The sequence below is a fragment of the Trachurus japonicus genome, chromosome 13 (assembly GCF_045865225.1).
Source record: "Trachurus japonicus isolate A0001 chromosome 13, Traja_1.0".
Taxonomy (NCBI): Eukaryota; Metazoa; Chordata; class Actinopteri; order Carangiformes; family Carangidae; genus Trachurus; species Trachurus japonicus.
This window is the reverse complement of record NC_140919.1, coordinates 21664994-21692515: the sequence shown is the minus strand read 5'-3', so window position 1 is coordinate 21692515 and position 27522 is coordinate 21664994. Positions and strand designations below refer to the sequence as shown.

Genomic DNA, 27522 nt, shown 5'->3' with positions numbered 1-27522 from the left:
AGAGAAGCAGGCTGGCCAACAAACCCCTCAGGGGGAGACATAGGCTGGAAGGGGGGGGGGGGGGGAGAGCACACGAGAGGCACACGGGGGATGCTGGAGCACAGCCAGCAGCCACGCAGAAAAGCAGAAAGCGCGTGTCTCCCCAGCTGGCAAAGGAAGGAATGAGCGAGAGAGGTACTGCAGAGAGGTGAGAGAGAGGAGGAGATAGAGTGTAATGGGGATGGAGGGGAGGGGAGAAGAGGGGGGGGGGTTGATAACTGCTGCCACATGCACGCACAAACACATATGCACCCAGCACAGTAAAGCTGAGTCAGCCTTCCTCAAGAGGGTCTCAGAGTCGGACACAGGCTGCTTCAACCATACCACAATCCCCTGTCTTTACTGGATCCTTTAGTCGTGTCTCCACTCTCTTGCTTCTGTCATTTCATGCTTTTACTAAAGCCTCCGTGGTTGTAGGCTAATGCATTGACAGGATCGGATCTTGATCAAATGACTCATGTTTTAACTCTCTCCATCCCTTTTCCCTCCTCAGTTAGTCAGGGTTTATGTGTTTGGAAGCCCAGGGATGTACTGTCGAGTCTGGCAGAGAAAATACTACCGGTACATTAATACTAATTCTTGTGTCATCACTAAACATAGTGTTTTGTACTTGCATTTGATTTCATTAGTATGTGCTTTTGAAAACTGCCCAGAATACACATGGATGCATTTTTGTACACTGTATTTTGCATAGAACAGTTGGAGCATCAGTGTAAAATGCTTCGTACAATTGATTGAAACCCAATAACCATTACAGATCCTGTGCTCAAGACCCATGTTGCTGACCTTTGACTTTGTTTCCGGCCATCACAGTCCCCTTAAGAAACTGCAGCTAGTTTAAATGCCTTACAAAGTGCCTGCAAGGCACATAGGGGCAGTTATGTGTCCTTCACACCATCAGGACATTACACAATTCTAGCATAGCTCTCATCAATCTCAGCTCAGCCTTCAACACAGACCTGTGGCAGTGAGATATTGCCAAAGTCCACAACCTGAATGTGCAGCTTGACCTCATTCACAGGATTCATGACTCCCTCACCAATTGACCGACACATCAGCAGTGTCATCACCAGCATCAGAGCCACACAGAATAACATCTGGCTGACACCCATTTCTGTGTGCTCAACACAACTTCCCATTTCACTCAATAGTGCAAGGAAAGGTAAAACATTGAAATGGAGGGAATTTGTGTCCACTGCATTTCAAGGTCTAAAAGCTTTTAGGTCTGCTTCCCTTGATGACTTAGGTTGCTGCTAAATAGATGGCAGACATCAGACATCGTGTTGGGCATTGGAGTATGCACAGTATGATGTAGAGTTGCGCCGGCTTGCCAAATGGGACTCTTCATCATCTCTAAACCACTAACACACTGAGTGCAGTAGAATATAACTGAACCCAACCTCTTGTCCCGTCCACATCTCACAGAAATGTATTCATGTATCAGAGGAGTCATACACAAAGTCACCACACTTCAGACTCAGCCCACCCACCACACTGCCAGTTTGTTTCTTTTACATACACAGGATATATCTGCCCATACAGTCCAGCACCTTTCTGGTAATGTTGTTGCTGTTATTATATCCTATAGAATATCCTAGATACTTTTGTCTTTCTAACTCACAATAAACATTTCTGTGATGACTTGGCATCACACTACACATTTTTGCAATTTCTATGATGACTTGGCACTACAGGTATGTGTGATGTTTTGGCATCACTTAACGCTCCCTGGAGTTTTGGCGCGTTGCAGGTTGTAGCTCATTCTGTAATTATCTGACACCCATATAGCTAATATACTGTGTTATCAATGAGTGTAGTATTCCAACATAATGCAAAAAAAGAAAACATTCAATGGCAAGGAAAAATATATTAACATTGATTTCCATAACCCTTTCCCCTTTCCAGTTATAATTTCTTGTACTAGTGTTGAAGATTTTCAATTGATCAAACTCAGACTCAAAGAGGACAGGAACAAGGCAACAGTCAGCAGCTGTCAAGGCCAAGAACCAGAAAACCCAACCCTGGACTCAAGGGCCAGGCTTTTATAGCCTATTAATCAAAACAGGATACAGATCATCTCTTGGCAATACTTTACTAATCTATTGGGCATTGACTTTCCTGTTTCTCATAATTTCTTCACAGACAGAACATCCTATTGTTTTCCACTTTGTTACCACACATATAAATTCACCAGATGAGCAGTATTCAGTTTCTCACAGCCACCTCTGCTAAGTGTGTTGACTAAATATGGACTGTAGGACGTTCAAGAATGAGAGCCAGCGGTTGGGAAACAGTTACTTGAGGAAGAGGAGGTCATATCTTTGAATTCACAAGAGCTGTTTATATTGGCCTATAAAAGATTTAGGGGAGTTGTCTGTGTGGCTCTCTGTAGATTTCCATCTGTCCTCAGCATTTACTTTTACACTTGTAAATTGCCTGTGTGATTCTAATAAATGTCATATGTATCAACTTGGCACAGAGGCTCAGAGAAATCCTCTCTGCCACTACAGTAACTTTGTGCATGGGAGGTTTTTCATTTTCAATTTGGTTAAAAAACAACATACTGTAGCAACACCTGGACTCCTTAACTCATCAGGGAATTCTTTAAAACTTTGCACTGCTGACCCACTAGGACTTAAGGATGTACTGATTAGACTTTGGTGGGATGGTGAAAATCACAGTTACCATTAGAAAATTGCATAAAACTTCACACAGCCACTATGACAACATCTTACACAAATGGTTAATATTTTATATGATTCAGGAAAAAGAGGGGATGTAACCAGTCTGAGTGGTAGAGGCAGAAGTGTTTTTTCCATTTTTCTCTTTTTTCTTACATTTCCTTTCATTTATCCATACTGACATGACAGATGTCTGACCTCCCAAACTCACACACATCCACATGTTGTCAGGTGATCTGTCTCATGGCATTTGATGTCATTGCCAAGTTCAAATATGTGTCGGGGGCAGTGATAGATAGTGACATACAACACATGCGGTAGCTACCTCTAGCACAGTCAGTTACATTAAGATGAAAATGAAGATTGATACTACAGGTAAATGAACACATGTACAGTATGAAGAGGGGGAGGATGAGATCCAGACATACAGGGATATGTATGCACATGCGTCTTTGCATAAGCAACACCAATATGGAGTCACATGTGAGCACACACACCTGCCTCTGGACAGGGTGACCTTGGACGCTGTGTATAGAAGGAAGGCGGAGCAAAAGAGGACATTACACTGATGAGAGAAGGGGAAAGGATAGGAGGATGTCAGGGATCAGGAGGGCTGAGAGGATAAGAGAAGTTCAAGGAGAAGGAAGGATAGGTGTAGGAGTGGACACAGGAGAGAGAAGGTGGGGGGGGTGGCAGGAGGGAGAGGGAGAGAGATGACAGGAGGCAGAGGAGGGAGGTGAGATGAGAGGCGGAGGGAGAGAGAGCGGGAGGGAGGGAGGGAATGGAGGATCTGTTTCTGGGACGGCCAAAGCAGTGAAATGCTGCAGTGAAGCCACACAGCTGAGCCGGTCCGAACACAGCTACTCTGAGCTCTCAGCCCCTTGCTCCTTTTCTCTCCATACCTTCATCGTCTCCCACCCACCACCTCCCACTCTGATTAACCTTCCTCTCACCCTACACTTCGACCTGCTACCCTCCCCCTTCTTCATTCCCTCTCCCTCTCCTTCCCTCTCTCTCTCTTTGCACCAGCCGGTGAGTGAGCAGATTTCAGAAAGCATCCTGAGTGGAAGAGGACAAGTGGGGTGGGCCTCTGCCTACCTCTCTCTTCATCTGTCCTTCCTCTTTTTCTTCATCTGGGCGGGTCAATCTGTCTTTACTCGTTTCTCCAGTATCCACTCTTGCTTCATCTTTTTTGTTGCTTTTAAATGTTGCATGCATGTAAGTCTCTGTTCATATTCTTCTTGTCTTTGCGTCCTTTTCCTCTCTTATTCCAGTCTATTTTGTCCCTGCGGTTTGTGCTCCTGTTGTTTTAATGTTCGTCAATCTATCCGTCTGTCAGTGTGGAACAAGGACCATCAAAAGGTGAGTCCTGTCTAAAGTTAAGAGTTGGGCTTTAGTACATACCGATTCATATGCACACATACAGACATAGACACACACACATACACACATGTGCGCTGTGGAAGTTAGAGTTGTAAGTATCAGACTTGAACCTCTGCAGAACATGCATCTGGAGTCTTTGTGGGGATGAGACTTTTAGTTGGAGGCTTGCAGTGTCATAGTGTGTGTTGGGCAGATATGATATTGGGTGTAAGTAGGGTGTTTTAAAACTAGCAATGATTTGCATGATGTTGGCATAACTTTGGAATGATGTAGATTTGATATGGACATGGTTTTACTGACTTAAATGTTAAAAGAAAAAAAGAGCAAGGTCTGTGGGCTGTGTGAGTATACTGTGTACAGGTACACAGTTGAAATGTACTTTGTATTTTTTACATATTGTTTCACTGGCTATATATATTCACAACAAACTTTCATTTAATCTTCTGATCTGATACAATATTCTGTTATCAAGTCATCAATGATAGCCTATATGTCATACTACTTGCAACAATGACTGCATACTTTTCAACTTAATTGTTAACTTTTGTTCTGATATTGGAAAATTAATGTTTCATAACTATGGTAGTTCTACAATATGCAATGGAAACAATGCATGAGGTGTATTGCAGTATATTAGTTGTTTTGAAATGCTTGAGTTTCACTATTTATGTAATTAAAATAACTTCGCAATTAAACAGTGGCAATGGCAAAATAATGGCTAGTGATTATCGTTAAGTCATATTCAAACGACAGCATTGCGGATTTGAATGAGGCCATGGGGCTGACTCAGTAGAGGTGCAAATGCAAAGAGCAAAAAAAAAAAATGCAGGGTCATCTGGAAAAAAGTTGAACCAGACTCAAGTTTTGCTGCAACCCATTGTGCAAGCATGTACTGTACAGCAGGTAGATCACTACCTACTACAGAACACCGTTTTCCTATGGTTGGCTTCGCAATTGCAGCAATAAAAACTAAAATCATTTTCACCATTCATTTTTTACAACTCTTGTAGAGTTGTAAAATCCTGAAACAGAATTATGAAAGGAATGGATTAATTACTTGAACTGACCTTTCTGGGTTACATTGCATTGGTATTAAAACAATCTACCCCCCACCATCACTGCTGTTGCATTGTTTTAATGCATGGCTATTTTTGGTCGGGGCTATAGCTCTGAAAATACATACTCCACATTCACAAAGTCACCTCTGACTGAATCTCAGTGGAGCAGCTCCAGGTTGTCCTCCTCCCTGATGAGATCAGAGTGCAACCAGGCATAATAGGTTTGAGACTGGTTAGTGCTCCCATTCAATAGGAGACTTGTAGTTAGAGGGTGACAATTTTTCTGAATTCCTGTGGGATTCCCACAGGGTTGGTTTCAATTTCACTATTAATCACGTGATTGGGACACGATGCAAAAAAAAAGTCAGTGGGAGAGGGTTGGAGAGGAATCACATTTATAAAAGCTCTGTATACGTATATGAATGTAATGTTCTTCCCACACTGCGACGGGGTACCAAGGACCTTTTGCACGGAGGTTCCCCCCATCCCTTAGTCAGTTTTCCCCTATTATGCACTGCTTTAGGTAAAGTGAGAACTGTAAACTGCCTGTAGGGTAATTACAAGTGCTGTGATAAACTGGTACAGTTGTGTTCCCTGCTTTGTGACTAATCTTGATTTGGCCGCAGCTCTTCAATGGTTGGATAAAAAATGCAAAGTACAGAGAAAAAAAAAGATATATTCCTAAATCAGCTTTATTTAAAATACATCATGTAATGACAGCTGCTTTTTCAGAGTCAGCACAGTGCAAGCATTAGTCGGTGTCCACTAACATTTAAAGTGATACAAGAGCAACTACTCGGGGCAAATTTCATAGCTGGAAGTGGGAAACAATTATTTACACTCATAAATCTGTCTAGGATGTGATCATAATATTTTTCTTTGTTAAATTGCCTCTGAGTAAAAGACTAGATACTTTGTACAATAATGTATATGACTTGATCAACAAAACCTTCGAGGTAAAAACTGCAAACCAAATTTGCCCCAAATGTTAGGTTAACATGTCATCACCCTATGGGTCACAAATCCTGCAACTTAAACATGCATGATCATACACAGACAGCAATGTCCCAGGAAATGTGTCAGGAATAGGGTAATCCCAGTTAAACTAAATTGCCACTTTATCTTTGTTCTTCCCAGCATGATTGCCCCAAATGTGTTAATTTATGAGTTTTGCCATTGCTCCAAAGGGTTAGGGTTAACGTTAGCAATAACACCTGTAGTCTAAAATATCACAAGTTCAGCAGTAAGTTCAGCATTAAACTAAGCATTTGTTTAGTCACCAGCATGGAAGAGCGATCCAATTGTTTGCTTTTTTTTTTTTTTTGGCTTCTGCAATGATGGCGGAATCTCTTGGCAAAACTTGTAAGAATACAACTGTTAATGCTAATCCCAGATTAACTAGCAATAGCAAAATTAGCACATAGCTCCTTAAAATTAACATTTAACTTGATCAATCGTTACAGAGTAACATGTAATTCATGAATTTTACACTATATTGATACCTTTTTTTGATATGTCAAGAATTACCACATAGATCACATTTGGTTTTGGGAAACATAGTAAGGTCATAAATAACAAAATTCATAGCATGAATACAAAAAAAATAAAATAATAATAAGTAAGGCTTCAACACATACTTGTTCACATTTTTAACAATATCAAAAACCAGGAATACCCTGGCCACCAGATTTGGAAGCACTAACCACACTCTAATAGCTGGATGACAAAGCTAACCAGCTTGACATTATAGCACAGACACAGCTGGCCTGTTGTACTGAAAACATCATAGGACATTCAGAGATTAACAAAGCTCACATGCTATAACATGTAAAATTGACATTAAATTGTGATCCAGTATTTTTTAAGAGAATATATTTTTTAACATTCAAAGTGCTCAAACCAAATAAATGATCAAATAAGTACATTTCCCATTTAACCTTACAATCTCATGCCACATTTCTGTTTTAACAGCCTCACATTCCAATATACCATCTTGATAAGGTTAGCTTATGTGTTCCACGATTTTTATTATATTTACATGCTCCCCATTATAATTATATTAGAATAGGTGTCATTGTGTTAATGTGCAAAATAATATCTACAATTTAAAACACCATTGTTGAGGTAAAGGCATTACTTTAGAGACAGTGTTAGATATAATGTTTAAATATTGTATCTTATATAACTTTTAATTTGTTAATAAACTTTAAAATAGACTCCAAAAAGTGTATTGTATTGAGGTGTAATCACTTTAAAATGCATTAAAATCTCTATAAAATTGGTCCAGCTGGATTCTGGTTGAAGTTAGAATAACAAGATTCAGATTCTAAGAGCTTGTATGGGTGTGTTTTTCATGATATGAAATATTTAAGATTTTGATGTTTATATTTAACGCAAGGCAAGTTGTCTGAAACTCCAACAAAATACCAAATTACATACACAAGCAAAATATACTATATATATATATATGCATGTATCAAAATGAAAAATGAAAAAAAGCTTAAACATGCTTAGACTGACATGGCTGTGTTTTTTTTAGGGGGGAAACAAACAGAACAAAACTTAGTGTATTAGTTTCTGATATGCACTGTTTTATATGCATTCATGGCACTATGGTATATTTTACATGCTTAATTTGGCATAAAAAAAAAATCAACCTGTTTAGATAGGTAGCTACAATTTGAGGTGAGACACCAACAAAACCAAACCTTCAATAAGCTGTTCTCTGTAGCTGTGAGTGTAAACATTGTATTAATATTATGATTTAGTGGAACTAACCTCTTATCTGTGTGTGATATTGTCATCATAAAGGTTATTGTTTAACTATTATGTATTATAGGCCCTTGTTTAGACATCCTTCAACCAATTTCATCTTTAGAATTATTAGCAAAGGTTGACTTGTATGATTGTAGGTGCAATGTGAGATTTTCACTTTAAATTGTCTTTGATATGTTCAGTAATTCATCTTATTTAACTTGAGCCACACGGTCCTCCAGTTTCTGCCTTAAATGCATTGTAGGGAAATATTCGGAGAGGGACAGTATGCATATGGTTGTACGATGTATTGCAGTTACAAAAATCCATGGTTTTGTATGACCAGTGATAACCATTGAAACCTTTGTATTCAAGTTCAGTAACATATCATACCCGGCCCGCTGCCCAGCAAAGGGTTGGACGGTATAACCTGTAATGACAAACCCATTCTAGAGATATAAAGATTTGGCTATGCTGTTTGTACTAGTATAGAATAAATTGTAGATATAAGGTCACATGAAGTGCTCTGAAAGCATCACTACAACTCGTCATGTTAATCGGTGCAGCTGCTCTTATTTGTGTCATTGAGCAGGAGTGCCACTTCTCACACATACTTTTCCATGTTAACAAAAAGTGAATTAAGAAATCAAAACAAACAAAATACACCTAAGACCAAGAGATAATTGTAAAACATGCTGCTTCACGTGCCCTTTGAAGAGAAGATATTTTGATTTGTCACAGAAGAAAAAGCACAGTTTTAAAAAATAAAATTATCAATGGCAAAATTCCATTTAGCTGCTTTAGCTTCAGGCTCAGGATCCTGGTATAATGTATGCTTGTGTAACTGTCACGCTGGGTCTCTTTAAAATCCAATTCACTCAGCCACTACTTCCTATTCCTGCTACTCCCTTCCTTCAGTAAACATAAGTGTATTTTATAGTGAGAGCATATTACTTTTTTGTTTCATTGAGAGATGTTTTGAGGGTACTGTATAGTGAATACAGTGTGGTGTCATAATCTACTGCGCCAGCAACAAACCAGAGCCAGTACTAATGGGATTAGCATGACCTGTGCTTTTCCTTTTATGACAACAGTTTTTTGCCAGAAAAACCTTCACAATTTATAGGAATGTTTAAACTTGACACCATTTAGACACAGAGACACCATTTTGCAAAAGCCACATGTGGAAGGACAACTATGTTAAGACATGGTACCAATATAGACTTTTAAAGCAGTTGATTCACAGTATAACCAATTAACCAACACTTTACTCAAAACAAAATCCCAAAGCTGGGCTGCAGCTGTTGTGAGAGAGTGGAGCAAATGGCACAATTTCCCATCACACAACAGATACACACAGCAACAACATCTGCTTGGCAGTGTCAAGGCTTTTAACTTCCATCAGTAATGAAGCTTTATATGACCACTTTTAATTTTATTAGTAGTGGAATAATAATGGACTTCAAGTAATAGATAGTCCCAAAGCCCTAGAGTCTGTTAGCTATTAAAGTATTAGAGCAAAGATTAGAGGTTGGGATGCTGTGATATCTTTGCCATTTCATACTCAAAGTACACCATGATAAATATTTTAGGTCATACCGCCCAGCCTTAGTCTGTCTATAATGTGCTATGAAAACGCCATCATGAGACCACTAATGTTTGATTTTGACTTGTAGCCATGAAAATAGTAATATGGTTAAGATGCAGAAAAGTGTTCCCTGCCTTATTTCATGGAAAGAGACACATCTCACACAGGTGCACAGAATTACGCGCACACACCTAGACACATTCAGTACACATACACATTTCACATACATACAAAGCAGCACACTCATGTGCACTGGCTCACACACACACAGACAGACACACATGCAGAGGAGATGGAAGTATCAGTGGACAATGATTCACCCAGTGGTTACGGCAGAACTCCAGGAAGTGGGGTTGGGAGGGGTACACATCTGAAAAGAAAGAGAGAAAGATAAACAATATTTTGACTTAAATTGGTAAAAATGCTTGTTAGATGCCCCAATAAATAAACCTTGCAAGAGATAAACTTAGCAGGTAGAGTGATCCAAATTTTGAAACCCTTTAAGCATCATGCAGCATGCAAATACACCAATGTCTTGACTGTTTGGTTTGCCTTTGGCTGGTATTTTGCTAAGCTCTTTAATAGACATGGTGTTCATGACAGTCAGCAACAACAGTCCAGACTCGTGGTCATGATCAAGTATTTACCAGAGGAGGTGTTGAGGGTGAGAGCTCCACATTCTGCTGGTTCAATCAGATGACCCAGCTATGGTTGTCTATAAATATATGAGAAGAGGTGCCCAACAACAAGATAGTAGGTTAGCTTTCAGTCAACACAGAGAGAAGATTTAAGGTTATCTCAAGGAAATTTAAATCAAATGCAATTTCCTTGAGATAACTATGACCTGGATGAATGAGAATATTCACAGGCTCAGGCTATAAGGTTTGTAATTCAGTTATAGTAGAGAAGAGCACAGCTAAAGTAATGTATTTTCTGTAAATATTGTGGACAGAACCTGTTGTTTTAGATCTTAAGATATGTCGATACTGATGAACAAGTCTCTACTATAAAATTTAGGTTTTTAAATACATATCACAGAAGGCAGCTGCAACTCTAAATTCAGTGGCATTATGTCGACTTGTGTGCAAGGGTAGCTGATTAACACGTGGGGGTTTCACTAACATAGTAGTATCAGTTGAGCATCACTGACTTGTTGTTTTAGAGGATTGTTGCCGATCGGCACATAATTCTGATTGAGTATTGATTAACTAATTAAATATGTGATTGATTAACTAATTAAAGATGCGATTGCTAAATGTTATAGTGAGATTTCTTACTTGGTTCCCTCCTCTGCACCCTCAGCCTCCAGTTTTCCCTCCTCCTCCATCTTCTCTTCTGAAATCAGTTCCTGTTTCCGGTGTCGACGAAGACATTTCACTACTACCATGGATAGAATCAGCAGAGCTAACGCTCCACCCACTGACGCCCCAATCGCAACAGCAATAGTTGAATCCCTTGGAGGGGGAACTGAGGAGAGGAGAGGGTTAAATATTTTGTAGACAAAGGATGGAGACAAGTGCAGTGCTGGCTGAAAGCTCTACCGGGCTGATTAAACAGAGTGGAAAGAAAGAAAGTGCTGCTGAGTTAGCCTGTGTCAGAGTGTGAGTGTGTGCGTGAGTTGGAGAGAGAGAGAGATGCTGAGAGACTAGGTTCTCCCTCTTGTTGGTCATTAATAAGTGAAAAGCTGACTCATCACCACTAGGTCCTCACGCTTCAGGAAACACACACACACAGAGTACGTTAGGATTATTGTATGGCATTTATCCTTAATGTCCAGATGCTGAAAGACATGGGTGTAGTTTCTCACCCCTTTTGACAACACAAACCATACACTGCATTTGGAGGAAATAGCTTCAAGCAGTATTTTGGACACTGCAGTCTTTAATGTACTGTATGCCCAAAATCTTGGTAAATATCAAGGAGATGTTCTGATACCATTTTTTCCTTTCTGATACCATATCCGATTATTTAAGTTGTTGAACGCTGAGGGCCATCAATGACTCAGAACAACCCCAAGTTAACATCAGGTTGGCGAGCTCACATAATGCACCAGTAAATACTGAAGGAGCCTTTCATTATAACTGAGATTAATGACCATGTGGAATTTTAGCAGTGGTTCTTATATTCTTGTAGTGGGGGTGTGCCACTACTGAATGAATTTAGGGGAAAGGATGCCTTTAAAGATGTATAGATTCACATAATTGCCAGATAGCTGGTCTGGCATTTTTTGATGTAGGCTATCGGAGGCATTTCCGATTCTGGTATCGGTATGGGAACCTCCCCACTTGTAATGCTGTCTGCATATTGGTTGAGTGTTCATTGCCCAACAAAAACAAGTTTTAGGTTGTATAGACAATTACAGTTTTTGTGTCTTCAAAAGGTAGGGTTAGTGTCTTACGTTCGGTGACAACATTGAACTGTATGACGCCATGTCCCTGGATGCGGTCTGGGGGGTTCCTCACATAGCAGTTGTAAATTCCAACATCGTCCACCTGAACGTCTGAAAGGGTGATTGACAGGTCATTTTTATCCAAGTTTCCAACAAACGTCACCCGTTCTCCAAACCGGTCCGACCGCAGAGGCATCATGCCTTTTTTCCTGTAGTATGTCATAAACTATGGAGACAGAAAGAGAGTTAGAGTTTACAACTGTCTAATTGGATTTAAGATGTACATGCATCATGTTTGAGGGGTTTTGAAATATGTAAAGACTAGCCATTTTACCCTTTCCTCTGTATCATTTTGTGATTCTTGGTAGGTCCAGTTCATGGAAAATTTGGTAGTATCCATCTTGTAGCAGGAAGTGAATGTGCAGGGGATTTTGACTGTTGTTCCATTCAGTGCATTAATGTAACTGGGCGCGAGCACATCCATGCTTGAACAACCTAAAAATTAAAACAACATTAGTAATAATGCAAGCATCAACAGCAATAAAATATGAGTGGTAAAGGCTTAAAAAAATTTGTCAAAATATTTATCAGAACTTAAAGCAAATAAACACATTTATCAATGCATGATTTATATTAGGACAGATAGATAAATTAGTAGATTGTGTTTATGAATATATAATTGGCCAAGATGTATCAGAAGAAATATATCTAAACACTAAAAGGGAAATCCACTGCACAAGTTAAGCATCTGTGGTGTTAAAGAGGAACTGTAAGTCCGGTCGCTTTTCCGCTGTTTTGCTAAGCCTCCTCCTAGCCATGTGCATTTGTTTACAACGAAGCTGGCAAGAAATCAATCAGTAGAGCGTAGATGACGTTATTTATCATATACAATGTTACGACGTATATATTTGTGCGGTTTAATCTGTCATAAACGAGAGATTACCAGTTAAGAGGCACGTTTGTGTTGCGGTGCGCACAGACAAGAGCTGGGACACCGGGGAGACGGCCTGATCTCGCAAGGTTGGTTTTCGGTCAAGAGACGCAATAAAGCCGGGCATACACTGTGCGATATTTTAAATCGTTTGATTCAGCCCCATCTCAAACTGCACGACTAGATCGCTGAGTTCAAAAGTTCGCAGCCCACGAGTAATGATCTCACACTGTACGACCCGATGCTCTGATGCGACCTGACTGCTCACACTATACGTTCATAATACTCACGTCGGACTTCTGTATACCGGAACTGCAACGTCAAAAAGAAGTAGAAGAAGAGGATGAACCCGTCACACACACACACACACACACACACAGCAGTCAGTCACACGCAGTCACACACACACACACACACACACGAAATGACAGCAGCAGGGGCTAAAAACAATAGCTCCTTAATTAGCTAGCATTAGCTAATGTTAAGGTCCAGATGAGTCTATAAAAAAAATATAAAAAAAAGAGTCTCTGCGCCGCCATGTGCCTCCGTGTTTTGACGTGACATCAGAGATTGTGCATGCTCTCTGCGAGAGGATGAGGCAAATCGGGTCGTGGCACTGCTTCTACTGTGCGATACCTTCACGAGGAGCGACCAGGATTTCAAACAAGTTTGATTTTCTTGCGAGCACACGATTTGTGATCGGGAGTTCGTCGTGAGGTTTTAATCTCTCGTCGTTACCCCCACGTATACTGCACGAAGCACGACCCACGATTGGGTCGAAATTCGTAGCCTCGTAAACCAGCCTCTCGCGGAAGTGCATTTCATTTCATTCCGAGGGAGAGCCTGGCCTCATCTCCATTCGAAGCGTTTGGACTGAAACCCTCAGAAGGCCGAGCCAATCAGCGTCGCCCGCTGTGATTGACACAGCACGTTGGCCAATCAGGGACCGACTGGGGCCAGACTCTCCCGAGAAATGAAATGAAATGCATTTCCGCGAGAGGCTGGTTTACGAGGCTACGAAATTCGGCCCGATCCAAAAAATAGTCGCATGACTGTAAAATCGGCTCAAAACGAGCCGACAATCGCACAGTGTATGCTGTGCTTTACGTGACACGCACGATGTGGGAGGCAGAGAGAGTCTCCACTCTCCCTCATTACAAGTTAAGCCATTTATTGAACCATCACAATTACTCCAAAGCGGTTTAATTAAGGTAAAATATAGCATAGTAAAGCTACAAATCCTGCGTAGTTCCTCTTTAAAGTCAACTTAAAGGGATAGTTCAACATTTTGGCAAATTGGCCCATTGCCATAATTGCTATAGTCATAGCAGTAGGTTCGTTACCTTTAATTGTAGGTGTAAGCTATTTTTAGTACAGCGGAGCGCAGCAGCAGGCTGCTCAGAGCTACGCTATGGAGGCTAAGGGAATTTCTTGGTTTCCCTCATTAAACTCATCAAATACAAAATCCCAAAACTCCACAGCGCTTTTGTAGACAAGTTGTGAGCTGCACAACCACCACGCTATGAGATAATGACGGAACGATACGAAACGGAGCCGTTTTCGAGGTAAATTCATACAAAACCGCTGATGCGCGTTGCGTTCAGGGACAGTTTTTCAGCAAGCAGTCTCCGTATTTACCCTGTATTTACCTCGAAAACGGCTCCGTTTCGTATCGTTCCGTCATTATCTCATAGCGTGGTGGTTGTGCAGGTCACAACTTGTCTACAAAAGCGCTGTGGAGTTTTGGGATGTTGAATTTGATGAGTTTAATGAGGGAAACCAAGAAATTCCCTTAGCCTCCATAGCGTAGCTCTGAGCAGCCAGCTGCTGCGCTCCGCCGTACTGAAAATAGCTTACACCTACAATTAAAGGTAATGAACCTACTGCTATGACTATAGCGATTATGGCAATGGGCCAATTTGCCAAAATGTTGAACTATCCCTTTAAACCCTCCTACTGGCCATGTGCATTTGTTTACAACGAAGCCGGCGAGAAATCAATCAATAGAGCGGTAAATAAAGTTATATATCATATACGATGTTACGATGTGTATTTGTGTAGTATTATCTGTCATAAACAAGAGATTACAGGTTATGGGGCGCGTTTGTGTTGCGGTGCGCAGAGACAAGAGCTGGGACACCAGGGTGGCAGCAGTGAACTTGCAAAGTTGTTTTTCAGCCAAGCAACGCTAGGTGGAAGGCAGAGAGCCTCCATTCTCCCTCGTAACAAGTTACATGTCATTTATTCAACCATCACAATTACTCCAAAGCTGTTTAATTAAGGTAAAAAAAAATGTGGCATAGTTAAGCTAAAAATCCTGCACAATTCCTCTTTAAAAATGAGAAAGTCTTTTAAATTGATCAAGATGAGTCCAAAACCATTAGATTAGATAGGCAATTATAGTGTTGTTGCTAACTAATATAGTGTGTTGTGCATCCCTACAAACAAGCATAATGAGGGTAAACACAACTGTTTTGATAATATAAGCATGTCCAAAAAAGTGGTTTTGTGGCACAATTTACCCTGTGTGGGGTAAGTTGAGCATAGGAGCGGGGTAAGTTGAGCCACCCCCCTCCTTCTTTTCCATCCATCTCCAACCTTCCTTCATTTTTCCACCTGTCCAGGTTGCAGGGGAATACAAACAGCTGGGACCCCTACAGTAAATCAAGTCCACCCCTCTAATGTGTTATATCTAGCCTCATCGACATGTTTCTGATTTCATACCTGAAACAAGGATATTTTAAAACTTCAGGTTTAATAAAACATGCTGCAAAACAACCCAAAGAATACTTCAATGTGCAGTTCAACTTGCCGACATATAATGGGGATGTGTTTCTCTGTGTAACCGCTGACTCTTCTACACTCCATCTGGCGAGTGCTGTCTTTTAGGCTGACAGTCATTTGATGTGACGTCTTCAACTCTCAGAACAGATTTAAATGTGGGCAAGTCATGCAAAGTGGCTGTGGATCAGCCAATATGCCTGCTGTGTACTGTCTGTTCAAAACATGGACAGCACAGAGATAGTGTTGTGTCACAGCTTGTTTCTTTAATCTATTTAAATCTGCAAGAACCTATATTTTCTAATTGGATTGCATTATTGCATTCATCAAGCTATGGTTATGTCAAGAGAACAAAAAATAAGCTCACACATATTTTCAAAAGGAAGGCACTATATTTGCTTAAGCATAATTTTTTATCTAACTATGTGTTGCTGCTTTCCACATGGAAACAGGGATTTCATTTTTAAAGTTGTTGTTCATGTGGGGTCATGCCTATGTTCCCACAGCCCTATGTTCCCTCAGCCCTATGTTCCCTCATTTCTAACTTTTGTTGTCACTGAAAATTAGGCCCTATGTTCCCTCAGCCCTTTGGTCCCACCATTGGTTGGGTTTAGGCAATGAAGAAAGGAGTTGGTTAAGTTTAGTAAAAAGACCAGGTAGAGGCTAGACAGGCCAGATAGGTAGAGTCCAGATAGGTAGAGAGAGTCCAGAGGGAACATAGGGCTGAGGGAACATAGGGCTGTGGGAACATAGGCACGCTCCCGTTCAGGTATACAGGGCCGGCCCCTGGCATAAACACTCTATGCGGCTATTTAGGGCCTCAGCCGTCAGGTGGGGCCACATGATCAGAAAGGTACTGGGGTTCAATTCAAGTCATTTTAACACTGAGGTCGGCGCGCGCGTTTACGCGACGGTCTTGATATGTTTTTGTTTACATTTCGGCCATTTTACGCCGTAGAAACGCGGTTTAACTGCTCCTGTGACCGAGGGACGGCTCTCCTCTTTCAAATACACCCGCCCTCGATGACCTACGTTAATCACAGCCAGGGTTTGAGAGCCAATAACAGAGTATAGTGCACGCATCTGTGCGTAATTGGTTGAATCCGTTGTCCGTCAACTTGAGCATACGTGATTGGTTGAATCGCCTGTCAGTCAACTTCGGCCAACCAATTGGCACTCTGGGATCACTAAGGTCCTTCCTATCACAGTTTTAGCTCCACGGTTTACCTACAGCGGCTGGCATGGAGAGAGACGGCAGAGGAGACCGAACCTGTCAATTAAAACAACGGTGAAGCTTCAAACCCGCAGAATCGTTAGGAGAGAGAGAGAATCAGTGATGACGGTGCTTCAGACGCTGAAAGTTTTGACTCATCTGATGAGCATGATTATTTAAAAATATATATATATATATATATGAGAAAGTTCAGACTTAAACTCAGCTCCAGCTCTGTATACAGACCTGTTGAGCTCTTACACTTTCTTTTTAACCTTTCACACAGCACAGACACAGTGACAACACACATTATATGAACAATGTAAATTGTGTGTTTTCCATTTATTTATTTCATTGCACAACAGTTCCATTTATTTAGTAAATATTTTTGTTTGAAGAGGGAAAAAAAGCTAATTTCTCATTTAAAAAATCTGATGAAGCTTTGAAGTCAATATTCAGCTTCTTTTATCTTACATTTAAGACATTTGGTGAAAATAGAATGCCAGAATGACAACATTTATGCTCAAAAGGCGATTTTACAAAATTTCATTTTAGACTTGTTTTCTACACTTATCTATTACTGTATTCATATACTATTTCAAGCACCAAAAGAGTTTGTTCTCATGACTGAAGGAGTGTTTTCACAAGGGATTTGAAATATTTCAGAAAATTTGGCCTAAATTATTTCTTTATACAGTGTTCTAGGACAAATTGGCCTCAGTGTGCTTAGAGCAGAAGATTAGACATAAAACACTTGAGTATTGTTTCGTCTGTCTATCAAACATGTCTGTATTCAGTTTTAAGCAGTGTATGTGATTTGGTGTTTGCGCTTAGAGTGGGCCACAAACAAAAATCTTGTTTAGGGCCACCAAAATGCTAGGGCCGGCCCTGCATGTATAACATTATGTCAAAGTCAATTTATGGAATATCATGGATAATCAGTGTAGTGGTAGCGATAATGGACTGTTTTTTCTTCTACTCTCTGTCATCCTAAACAGATTTAAGTAAGTTTTGCTATTGCCACATGTAGTCAGGAACAGCTGTTTACCTATATGTCTTGCCTACAGTACAAGTCTTCAGCTTTTAGAAGACAAGAGGTTCTAATAATAATAATGATAATACACCCTCTGAGCAGCACAACTTCTTCTTCCAGGCAGCCAGGACTCTACAAGTGACAAGACAGGCCCAACTGGCTGGAGCTAGCCACTTAGCATCCGAAACTAAAAAGAAGAAAAACACCCCGTTGTGGTGAGTACAGGAAAGAACAGACAGAACGAGATCCTTTAACTATTTGATGAGGATGAAATATTACTACCATGTATTCATTGTAGTGTTTTCATTAATATATTGCTTAATCAGCCTCCAATTTTGTACTAAAACAGTCAAATATAACAGGCTAACAACAGTCAAATGTAATTTTTCAGTTATTATGGGTATGATTTTGATTCATCTTTGATATGACTGGTGGATGAGGATTTCTGGCACTGTGATTTCACTTGTACAAAATTTGGCCCAGAAAAAGTTGAATTAGGTGCAATTAGTGAGTGTCACTCATTTGTGGGAATTTGATGGGATACTTCACCCCAAATCGATAATTCACCAATTTTCTACTCACCGTTATGCCAAGGAAGGGTTTGGAGAACTTTCAGAGTCATCAAAACGCTTTTGGAGTTCCAGGGGAGGTCCGGCTGGCAATGGATTTTCATATAATGGCGGCGGAGAGAGCTCACTTTTGAATCGTCCAAAACACACACTATGAAACATCCAAATGCCTCCATACTGCTCGTCTGTACTGACCAAAGTGTCCTGAAGTCGCGACATGAAAAATTTGCTTGGAAAATATTAATTGAATCTTTGTTTTTAGCCTTGTTTAGTAGCTCCCGCCTCCCAGTGGCTCTGTTGATGTTTGTGCGCATGTGCGAGATTTGCTTTGAGATGTTCGTTCGCCGCGTTGTAAACCACTGTATGTATGATGTAAACATGGTGGAACATCTCGCAGCAAATCAAATTAATTTTTTCTGAACAACTTTTTCATGTTGCGGCTTCAGGACACTTGGTGTCAGTATGGACCATAGACTGTAAAAATAATGGACGTAGCACCCGTGACGTCACCCATTGGTTTGGGGGAGTCTGTTTTGTGCCGCTACAACGGGGGTTTGAACCGCGCCATGTTGGATTCTACTTGCCATATTTGGAGAGGTGCGGCCGTTAGCCGGCCGAGGGCCCGCCCACTGGCCTTGAAGCAGCGGTCTCCGGACCTGTCACTCAACGTTTCCGCGCCGAGTGTGTGCGGGGGTAGAAACTATCGGTTGAGACAAAAAAAATAAAATGTACCAGGCTGTAAATATGTTTTTTTAAGCTGTAAAGTCGGCTATTTTAACATGGGGCTCAATTTGAGTTGCTCCCTTCTGGAGCCAGCCCCCAGAGGAAGCTGTCCCCTTGGTATGGACGAGCAGTGTGAAGGTACATTGGATGTTTCATAGTGTTTGTTTTGGACGATTCAAAAGTGAGCACTATCCGCCGCCATTATATGAAAATCCATTGCCAGCCGGGCCCCCCCTGGAACTCCTAGAAGCGTTTTGATAACTCAAAAAGTTCTCCAAACCATCCCTGGGCATGACGGTGAGTAGAAAATTGGTTAATTATAGATTTTGGGTGAAGTATCCCTTTAACCACATTTTTATCGACTGAAGAAATATATTTAATTTACTGTGTGAATGTGTTAAAAGTGATTACAATCTCTGCAGTTGTCATCAGTCATCAGGGTTGCGGAATAGCATTTGGAACACTGATAGAGCATCTCAAGATGATGATGGGTTTTGTAGTAGTAGTGGTAGTAGTAAAGACTGTGTTAGAAAAGCACCTGGACTGCTTCATGAAGCCACTTTTGTAAGAATTTTGAGTTTAACATTCCACAATGAGAGTCAAAAGCATTTGCCTTCTTATAATGTTACTTCAAATGAAATTATTGTTTAGTTTCTTGAAGTTTCCCCCTCCCTTCTAGCATTATGTCTCAGCATGGGCTCACACTCCCCAGACAGAATCTCTGCCTCTCTGTCAGTACGTGTGTGCGTGTGTGTGTGTGTGTGTGTGTGTGATGGGACTCTGCACCATTCTCTCCTCTGCAGTCGGGTGTTTCTGGCTCCCTTCCCACTGCTGCTGCACCACTCCACAGGCCTGCCTCTCTCTGCACCACACACACACACACACACACACACACACACCCATGCACTTGCTACATCCCCATCCCCACCCACCGTCCATATGTATAATTTACACACACGCACAAACGCACAAAATTTTCCATGCACAGTTTGCCACAGTCAGGTGTCTTGTGATGCAGTGAAGCACCTGCTTCTTACTCTCTCTGCCTCAAATAAACACACACATGCAAATTCATACACGTCCTCCCACAAGGTGTGTGTGTGTATTGTCAGCAGTGAGCTAATCATGCTAGCTGTGCTATGTCAATGTCATCCCTACTGACCTATCATCACACATAGCTGACACTTCAAGGAGACACCACTGTCCTTGCCACACACACATACACACACATTCACACTGTATCAATATATGTGGCTTTGCTACTATATGTCTAACACAGCAATACAGTGGGAGAAACAGTTTGATACAGGCTCCTGCTGACTCAGCAGTCTCGTGGATAGTGAGAAAGAGAGGCAGATGCAGAGACGGAAAGAGACAGAGACTTGCTAACAGATGAAATACTGCAGTGAAACAGCCTCATGCGACTCCTCCCTCTCTCTGCCCCTCCCTCTTTCCTCTCCCATTTTGTCCACCTCCCTCACTACCTCTCACGCCTCTTCCCTAGTAACTCTGCTGTCCGACCCCTCTACTAGCCTCAAAATTACAGTTTTTCTGTCTCTCCCCCATCCACGCTTTTCAGCACTCTAAGCGTTTCTCTCTCTCTCTGGTCCCTCTGTTTTCCTCCATTGTTCGCTTTCCTCACAAGGTCAATGCAGGGAAAAAAGGTAAACCGTAGGTAGGTCTGTTACATCATCCTTCCCTGCCCTCCTCATTCCTCTATTCCAACTCTGCATGACCACCTTTTCATTAGGTTTTACATATCCATGTAATCCTATCAGGTTTAATTTACAAGAGCTGGTGTAACAAGGGTAAAGCCTGTCTGTCTGCTTCAGTGATGGATAAAAGAAGACACGTACTACAGAACATCCAAGGGTAATGCCAGTCATCACATCTTTGAGGTAAAACAACCTCTTAAGACGTGCACATCTTATATTTTAACAAGGATAGAAATTATAGCTATATATTGTTCAAATGTTTTTATAAAAAGGGAGAGCATAAACAGCATATGGACATCTGAGTCAGAAAGACACCACAATGCATTGTTAATAAGGTGCCTTTGTCTATGAAGAACTGGCTACTGTCTGTATGTGTGCAGGAAGTTTATTTCCTCAAACTACAACTCTTAGAATTCCCAGGAAAGTTTCAAACAACATAATAGTTTTTTTATTTGTTGCCAAGTCCAACTTGACAAAACCGCAGACAGCATTCTGTGAAGGTCTCTTCTAAAAATGATTAAAGCTGTTTTAAGGGCACAAAAGGGCTGCAGCTAAATATTTAGAGGATGTTCCAAAATTATAGTTTACAGATTGAGTACAACCTCTTATAGTAGAACCACTGACTTGCTCAGATCATGGACAAGTAACTAAAACACTAAAGTGTGATCAGAGCAAGTCCTGAGTGATTTGATGGCATAAATGCTGGTCTTGAGTGGACTGACAGTTCAGGGTTATCAACTATGCACCCTCCTTCTTGAAGGTTTTTTTATTTTATTTTTTACTAGAGTGTTGTTGAGAGACACTATATGATGTCCCTACATGTCTGTCTTTAGATAAAACAAGTGGCTGCTTCTTTTTGCAGCTTCAAACAGAGACCTAATGTTTTTTGGGTTTTTTTGTTCATCTTTCACTCTGATCTACCCCCGTCAGTGCCTCCACAGTGCAATCCATTTTAACTGGAGGGCACTTGTTAATGTCATATAGGTCCCCAGAGCAATATTAACTTAATTGTGATTGTACCACAAGCAGTTACAGTAGGCCATAACATGTGGTTTCAGATTGCTTGTTCTATCGTTTTGTATTTTTTGTAAGTGCCCGGTGGACATTGTCTGTGAAGGAGTGCTGGTTGAATGGTTTTCTATTCCACAGGTCAAATGTTTGGTGGAGGTTTGTTAGCTTAGTGAGGAACAATACATTGTTATTTACTTAACATTCTCTTAAAACATTACAGGTATCTTGTCTTTGCATTTGCCTCCAAAAATCAGAAGGACACTGGTGCAAAGGTGAAACATTAGCTTTGTAAAAGTAGCTTTACCACAGAAATCTTTTTTGTGGGGGTAAGAGAGATGTTGGCCTCTGTATCTTGTAGATTCAGTCATGTTAAGTAACTTGTGATTCAGTTGCTCTCTGTTCGGCTAAGCTCTAGCGCCCCCTGCTTTGAAGGAAGTGGCACTGCATTCTGCACACTGCAGCACAGTATCCTCAGGTGCCAGAAAGCGGGGGTAGTCAAAAGTCAACACAGCTCACTACAAAAATATGACATCTGTCAGGGATTCATGGAGGAGTTGCAGAGATCCTGTGGGATGGAAAAAGCTCTGATTATGTCTTGACTAGACTGGGAAAGTTCTAAACACAAATAATGCTGTGTGAGCCTACAGCATATTTGTCTGTTATTGATATGAGTGCAATATTAGTGTTAAGTGAACACGACTATATGTGGGAGATAGAAGACACAAGCACAAACAAGAGTTCATTATCCATCATACTGACCTTATTTCACCGGGTTGTGTAAGGCATGATAACTGTAGCTACGAGCCTATACTGCTTTTAAAATCTCATTTATGATCAATACTGAAAATACAAGGAAAGTATTGACCAGACTGAGTTACAGTTGAAAGGAACTTTCAGTTCGATGTGCTCCTCTCCCAGTCGCTCTTATGTTTTATTGACAGCCATGTCTACTTATAGCAGAGTCATTCAGACTGGCTGCTTTAACGTACAGTACATTATGAACCTCCAAAAAGCACTTACAGCATTTGAGTAGAAGCTACAGCAGATGGACACACAGAAGGACATGAAGGTCCTCAGTTTTGATGGTGGGAGATCCAGTAACAATGTGAACTCAGTGACAGTGTTATGTCAAAGTGATTACATATTAAGTAGGTTCGGTCGCTCGTCAAATCTTATTAATCGGACCGAATAATATTATTGGTCAGACTTTTCTCAGAATTATATGAGAATGAAAAAATGATGAGTTTTTAACCCTGTTGGGTTTCTCTTACATTTTAATGTATCATCAGATTATTAATAGCATTTTAACTTAGACAAAGAAATGTGCAAAAGTTCCAGAAAGGTAAGTATTGCTTTAACAACAAAGGATTTGCTACATTGCTTTAAACTTAATGATGTCAGTTACAGTGTTACTCCAATTAGAGGAATATTAAACTGAAGATAAATTTAAGTTAAAATTTAACTTGACATTGACATGATTCTACACACTAAGGTTTGCACTAAAGGCCAGTTTGAAGTTCATGCCCGTTCATGTTACAGTAACAGAAGTCAGAAGGGAGCATTCCCCATAGACCCCCATGTTAAAATCGCAGACTTTACATCCTCAATAAACATGTTAAAAGCCTGATGTCAGAACGTTTTTTCGTCTCAATCGATAGTTTCTACCCCTGCACACACTCTGAGGGGGGTGAATTTTTTTTTAACTCTACCGTTTTACTGTTATTAGGTTAAAACTCTGGCCAATTAGGGCGCGGAAACGTTGAGTGACAGGTCCGAGCAGCTCCGTGGACAGCTGCTTCGAGGCCAGTGGGCAGGTTCTCGGCCGGCCAATCCAACATGGCGCTGTTCAGGCCGCCATATTTGAGTCACAGAAACGACTCCCCAAAACCAATGGGTGACGTCACGGACGCTACGTCCATTATTTTTACAGTCTATGGCCTATAGAGAGCCTAAGCGGAAGCAGGAAGTAACGGCGCCATGGGACCTCAACTCTGAAAAACTCGCCATTCAAATGAATGAGACTGAAAATTTTATTTCGTGATCCGATTGAATTGCGCCATGAGAAAAAAACATGTCCTCTACCTGTTTAAAACATCACGTTTCATGAAGAGAGATCAGCCGTTTATCGTAAAACGGAAACAGAAGAATGTATTTTGTGTAAAGACCGCTCTACGGACTACAGATCTGTGTCCCACAGAAAATACGTCACCAACTGACACGGGAAAGGGCGGCATTTGGTGTGTGACATCACCTACGCGACTTGTAGTCTTTCTGGTTACGGATTCTTCTGAATTTTATTCTACAATAGCTTTACAACAAACTGCTGATTTCTCGGGATGAAACGTGATGTTTTAAACAGGTAGAGGACATATTTTTTTCTCATGGCGCAATTCAAACGGATCACAAAATAAAATTTTCAGTCCCGTTCATTTGAATGGCGAGTTTTTCAGAGTTGAGGTCCCATGGTGACCGTTACTTCCTGCTTCCGCTTAGGCACTCTATACCCGCTCTCTCCTCTCAGTGTGCTGCTGCCCTCTACTGCCTCTCTGTGGTAACTGTAGCTGTGTGGTTGCTGGGTGAACTTAAATCACTAATGGGCAGAATGAATATTGCATAATAACCACAGCAGAAATTACAGTCAATAGGAAAACTAGACCACAGGTGCATGCTCTGCTGATAAACCCACAACAAAAGAAAAAATGTAACAGTCCTTTCAAATTACATTATATAATGAATATAGTGCTTCCTCCTCTTCTGAAGTAAATGCCCAGAAAGGAGTGTTTCGGCTGCCTGTTTATAGGAAAAGCAGTAAATGAAATGCAGCCTTCCTAGTGGATTCAACTTTTATTCTTTCTTCCACATATGCAGCGCAACTTTATTGACCTTAACTGTGTTTATGATCAAGCTCAGAGTGTGGCAAAACATCTTTTGTCTAGATATAAAGCTTGTGGCCGTATGACAGTCTAAAGTTAACTGTGAAGGGGGGGGGGGTTAAAGAAGGTTACAGTTAGATGATGGGTAAGCCTACATAGATTTTTAAAAAAATATGACAAGGATTTGTTTTTGATTTTGGGTAATCAAAGTGCAAAGTGGTCTGAAAGGCTTGTAAGATGAATTATGTAACATCCTTTGGACAGTAAAGTAGCTTATATGTATGAATGATAGAGGAAAGAGGAAGGCTACATCCATCCTATTGAAAAGAGAAAGAAAGGGGAAGCTGTAGCTTAGTTTGTATCATCTCCCTGCACCCAGCTTCCTAGCAACAGCAAACTTTTGGGGATCTGTTTTCATTTGGCATAGATGAAGAAGCCAAGGGTGCTGACACTAGCTAAAAATATACTGGTGTGAACACTCCTATGTATTTATCCATCCAATGAACGGCAACATTAAATGGGACAAGGGACCATTTTGGACACATAGTAACAACAGCCTTGGTTTTGATAGTTTTCTACTCTAGTTGTAATTTTGTCAGTAAATCGGCATACAGATGTGATGTCAGTTTCTGCACAAGACATAACGATGACACTTCATTAATTCACTAAGTAAAGGTCATTGTTGAGCTTTACTATGGTACTATGCACTCACAGCTGTGAAACGAGAGGAAGTGGCTTTACTGTACCATTTAATTATTCATCACCAGCAGGATGGGGTATGTTATAGGCGATGTGCTTAATTCTACTGGCTTGTGAGAAGCAGGATTAGGTTGGTCTTTCTAAATCTGCTGGACAGCTCGGGTTTTAGTGTAAGGCCTGTCTCAATTTGTGTAATGATGCTGTGGGTTTGATCAGATGTGGGTCACGCTGTGAGGAAGCTGGTTTTTGATCTGCTTCAGCTGTGACTTACCATGAACCGGTCTGGGCTGGATATCAACCTGTTCACATCTGCTCACTGTTTCATATAGTCATGTGTTGTAGAGATCCACAGGCCTATTACACATGACCACATATGTAGGCTGCTATTAAATATCCAGCCTATAAATATCAGCAGCACATTGGGGGAACCTTATTACAGGCCTATTTCAATCCATTTCTCTAGAGTATACTGTGTGGTAGCAGAAGCCAATATTTATTTTTATATAGTGCATCATAATGCTGTTTAAAGGCTGTGATACGACAGGGCGCTCATTTAGCTGTCAACACAAGCTAAACAGAGACATAGGAGGAAAACAAGACCTTCCAGAAGTAATACAGCTGAAGGCCACTATGGACATTTTAATGGATGGTCTGATCAAACTGAGTAAATGCGGGAATAGGACGCAAACAATTAACCGACATCATCTCAGATTACACCCATCTCCTCTCTCTTCCTCCCTCACACATTCACACATACACACGTATTTGTTGTAAACGAGGGGGAAAGGCCCCAAAAGTGGAGCAGTGCGCGAAGGCTATCATCCTATCGAGCTGTTTATCCGCGTATCAATGTAACAGAGCATCGATCGCTTCGATGACTGTTTTTGTTTCTTACCGGACAGCGAGAGCAGCAGCAGCAGCGCGCTCAGCAGCTCAACGCCACAGCTTCTCTCCTGCGCGCGGGAAGACATTTTCTCTCCTCGTTTTTTTAGCTGGAAAAAAAATGAACATATAGAAAAAGAGCAGCAAGTCTGCTCTTAGCATGTGCTATAAAATGCTAATTTAAAAAAAGCTGTATTTTTTTTTCTCTTTTTTTTTTTGTTTTAGAGGCAGGACATGGCTGGCAGTGTCTTTAGCCTTATGACGGTTGGTCTCGTGGTTGTCGGTTTTGTTTGCGGATTGAGAGGAGATGGCAGGAGGGAAGACTCAGAGGGAGGGCACATGATAGGTTGTAGCCAAATGACTTGAAGGTTAGTGAATAATGAATACTGTATGGGCCAATGTAAAGAGCAACCAATAACAGGAAAATGGGTGTAAATGTCAAATGTTGACTATATTGTCTGTCTAAATTTTTCTTTCACTTAGATAGGTAGTTGCAATTTCATATTAATAAGCATGTTTAGATACACCAATATCTAAATATATTATGGCTGATTTATCAGGTTAACTCCAATAGCCAAGAAAGTCGCTACAGTACATCTCAACTAAAGTGAATATGAGAGATTTTTGAGACATATGTCACCCAGCACTCTCCACTATCATAGTCCACAAATATTCACTGTCACTGCACTGACACTGTTCTGGAGAACCCAACAAAGACACCTTTTTCTTCCTGTAAATTCAGATTCAGATTCATATTAGTATGGGCTCAAGTGGTTGTTTGTTGGAATCTTGCTTTAAAAAAAAACAAAAGCAAAAACACAATGCCCTCTCTGGTTAAAAGGTTATGACACCGAATTGAGACAAAATACTAGTAAAATACAACAGCTTCGATGAATGTGGGGACCCTACAGAAAGGAACCAGGCAGCCTCGCAGAGAAACCAAAAATTAAACCGAGACCATCCCCAAACTCCCTCCTTTTACCCATTCCTCAATCTATCCATTCGAGGTGGAAGGAAGAAGGAGAGGATACTGGGAAATAAAAGAGACAAACACCAACTGGTTGTCACATGTTTCACATTTTCATCCCCCTTTTCACATGTTACTTACTGGGGTAAAGTAGAGTAGCCTACAGGATAGAGGCAGAGGAGAGGAGTCAGTAATTCCTCTAAACAGACTGGTAATCTCAGCTTTCAGAAAAG

At 40.9% G+C, this 27522-nt stretch overlaps 1 protein-coding gene across 1 annotated transcript; it reads right to left on the bottom strand.

Annotated features, from left to right (window-relative positions):
* Nucleotides 1-10017: 10017 nt before the first annotated feature.
* Nucleotides 10018-26599, bottom strand: LOC146975921 (sodium channel regulatory subunit beta-2-like). The gene is made up of 5 exons (XM_085795333.1): nucleotides 26336-26599; nucleotides 12227-12387; nucleotides 11902-12118; nucleotides 10781-10970; nucleotides 10018-10218 (listed from the first exon to the last, which is right to left on the bottom strand). Exons 1-5 carry the CDS (start codon nucleotides 26409-26411, stop codon nucleotides 10209-10211), a joined length of 654 nt encoding a protein of 217 aa, XP_085651459.1. The 5' UTR covers nucleotides 26412-26599; the 3' UTR covers nucleotides 10018-10208.
* Nucleotides 26600-27522: the final 923 nt, after the last annotated feature.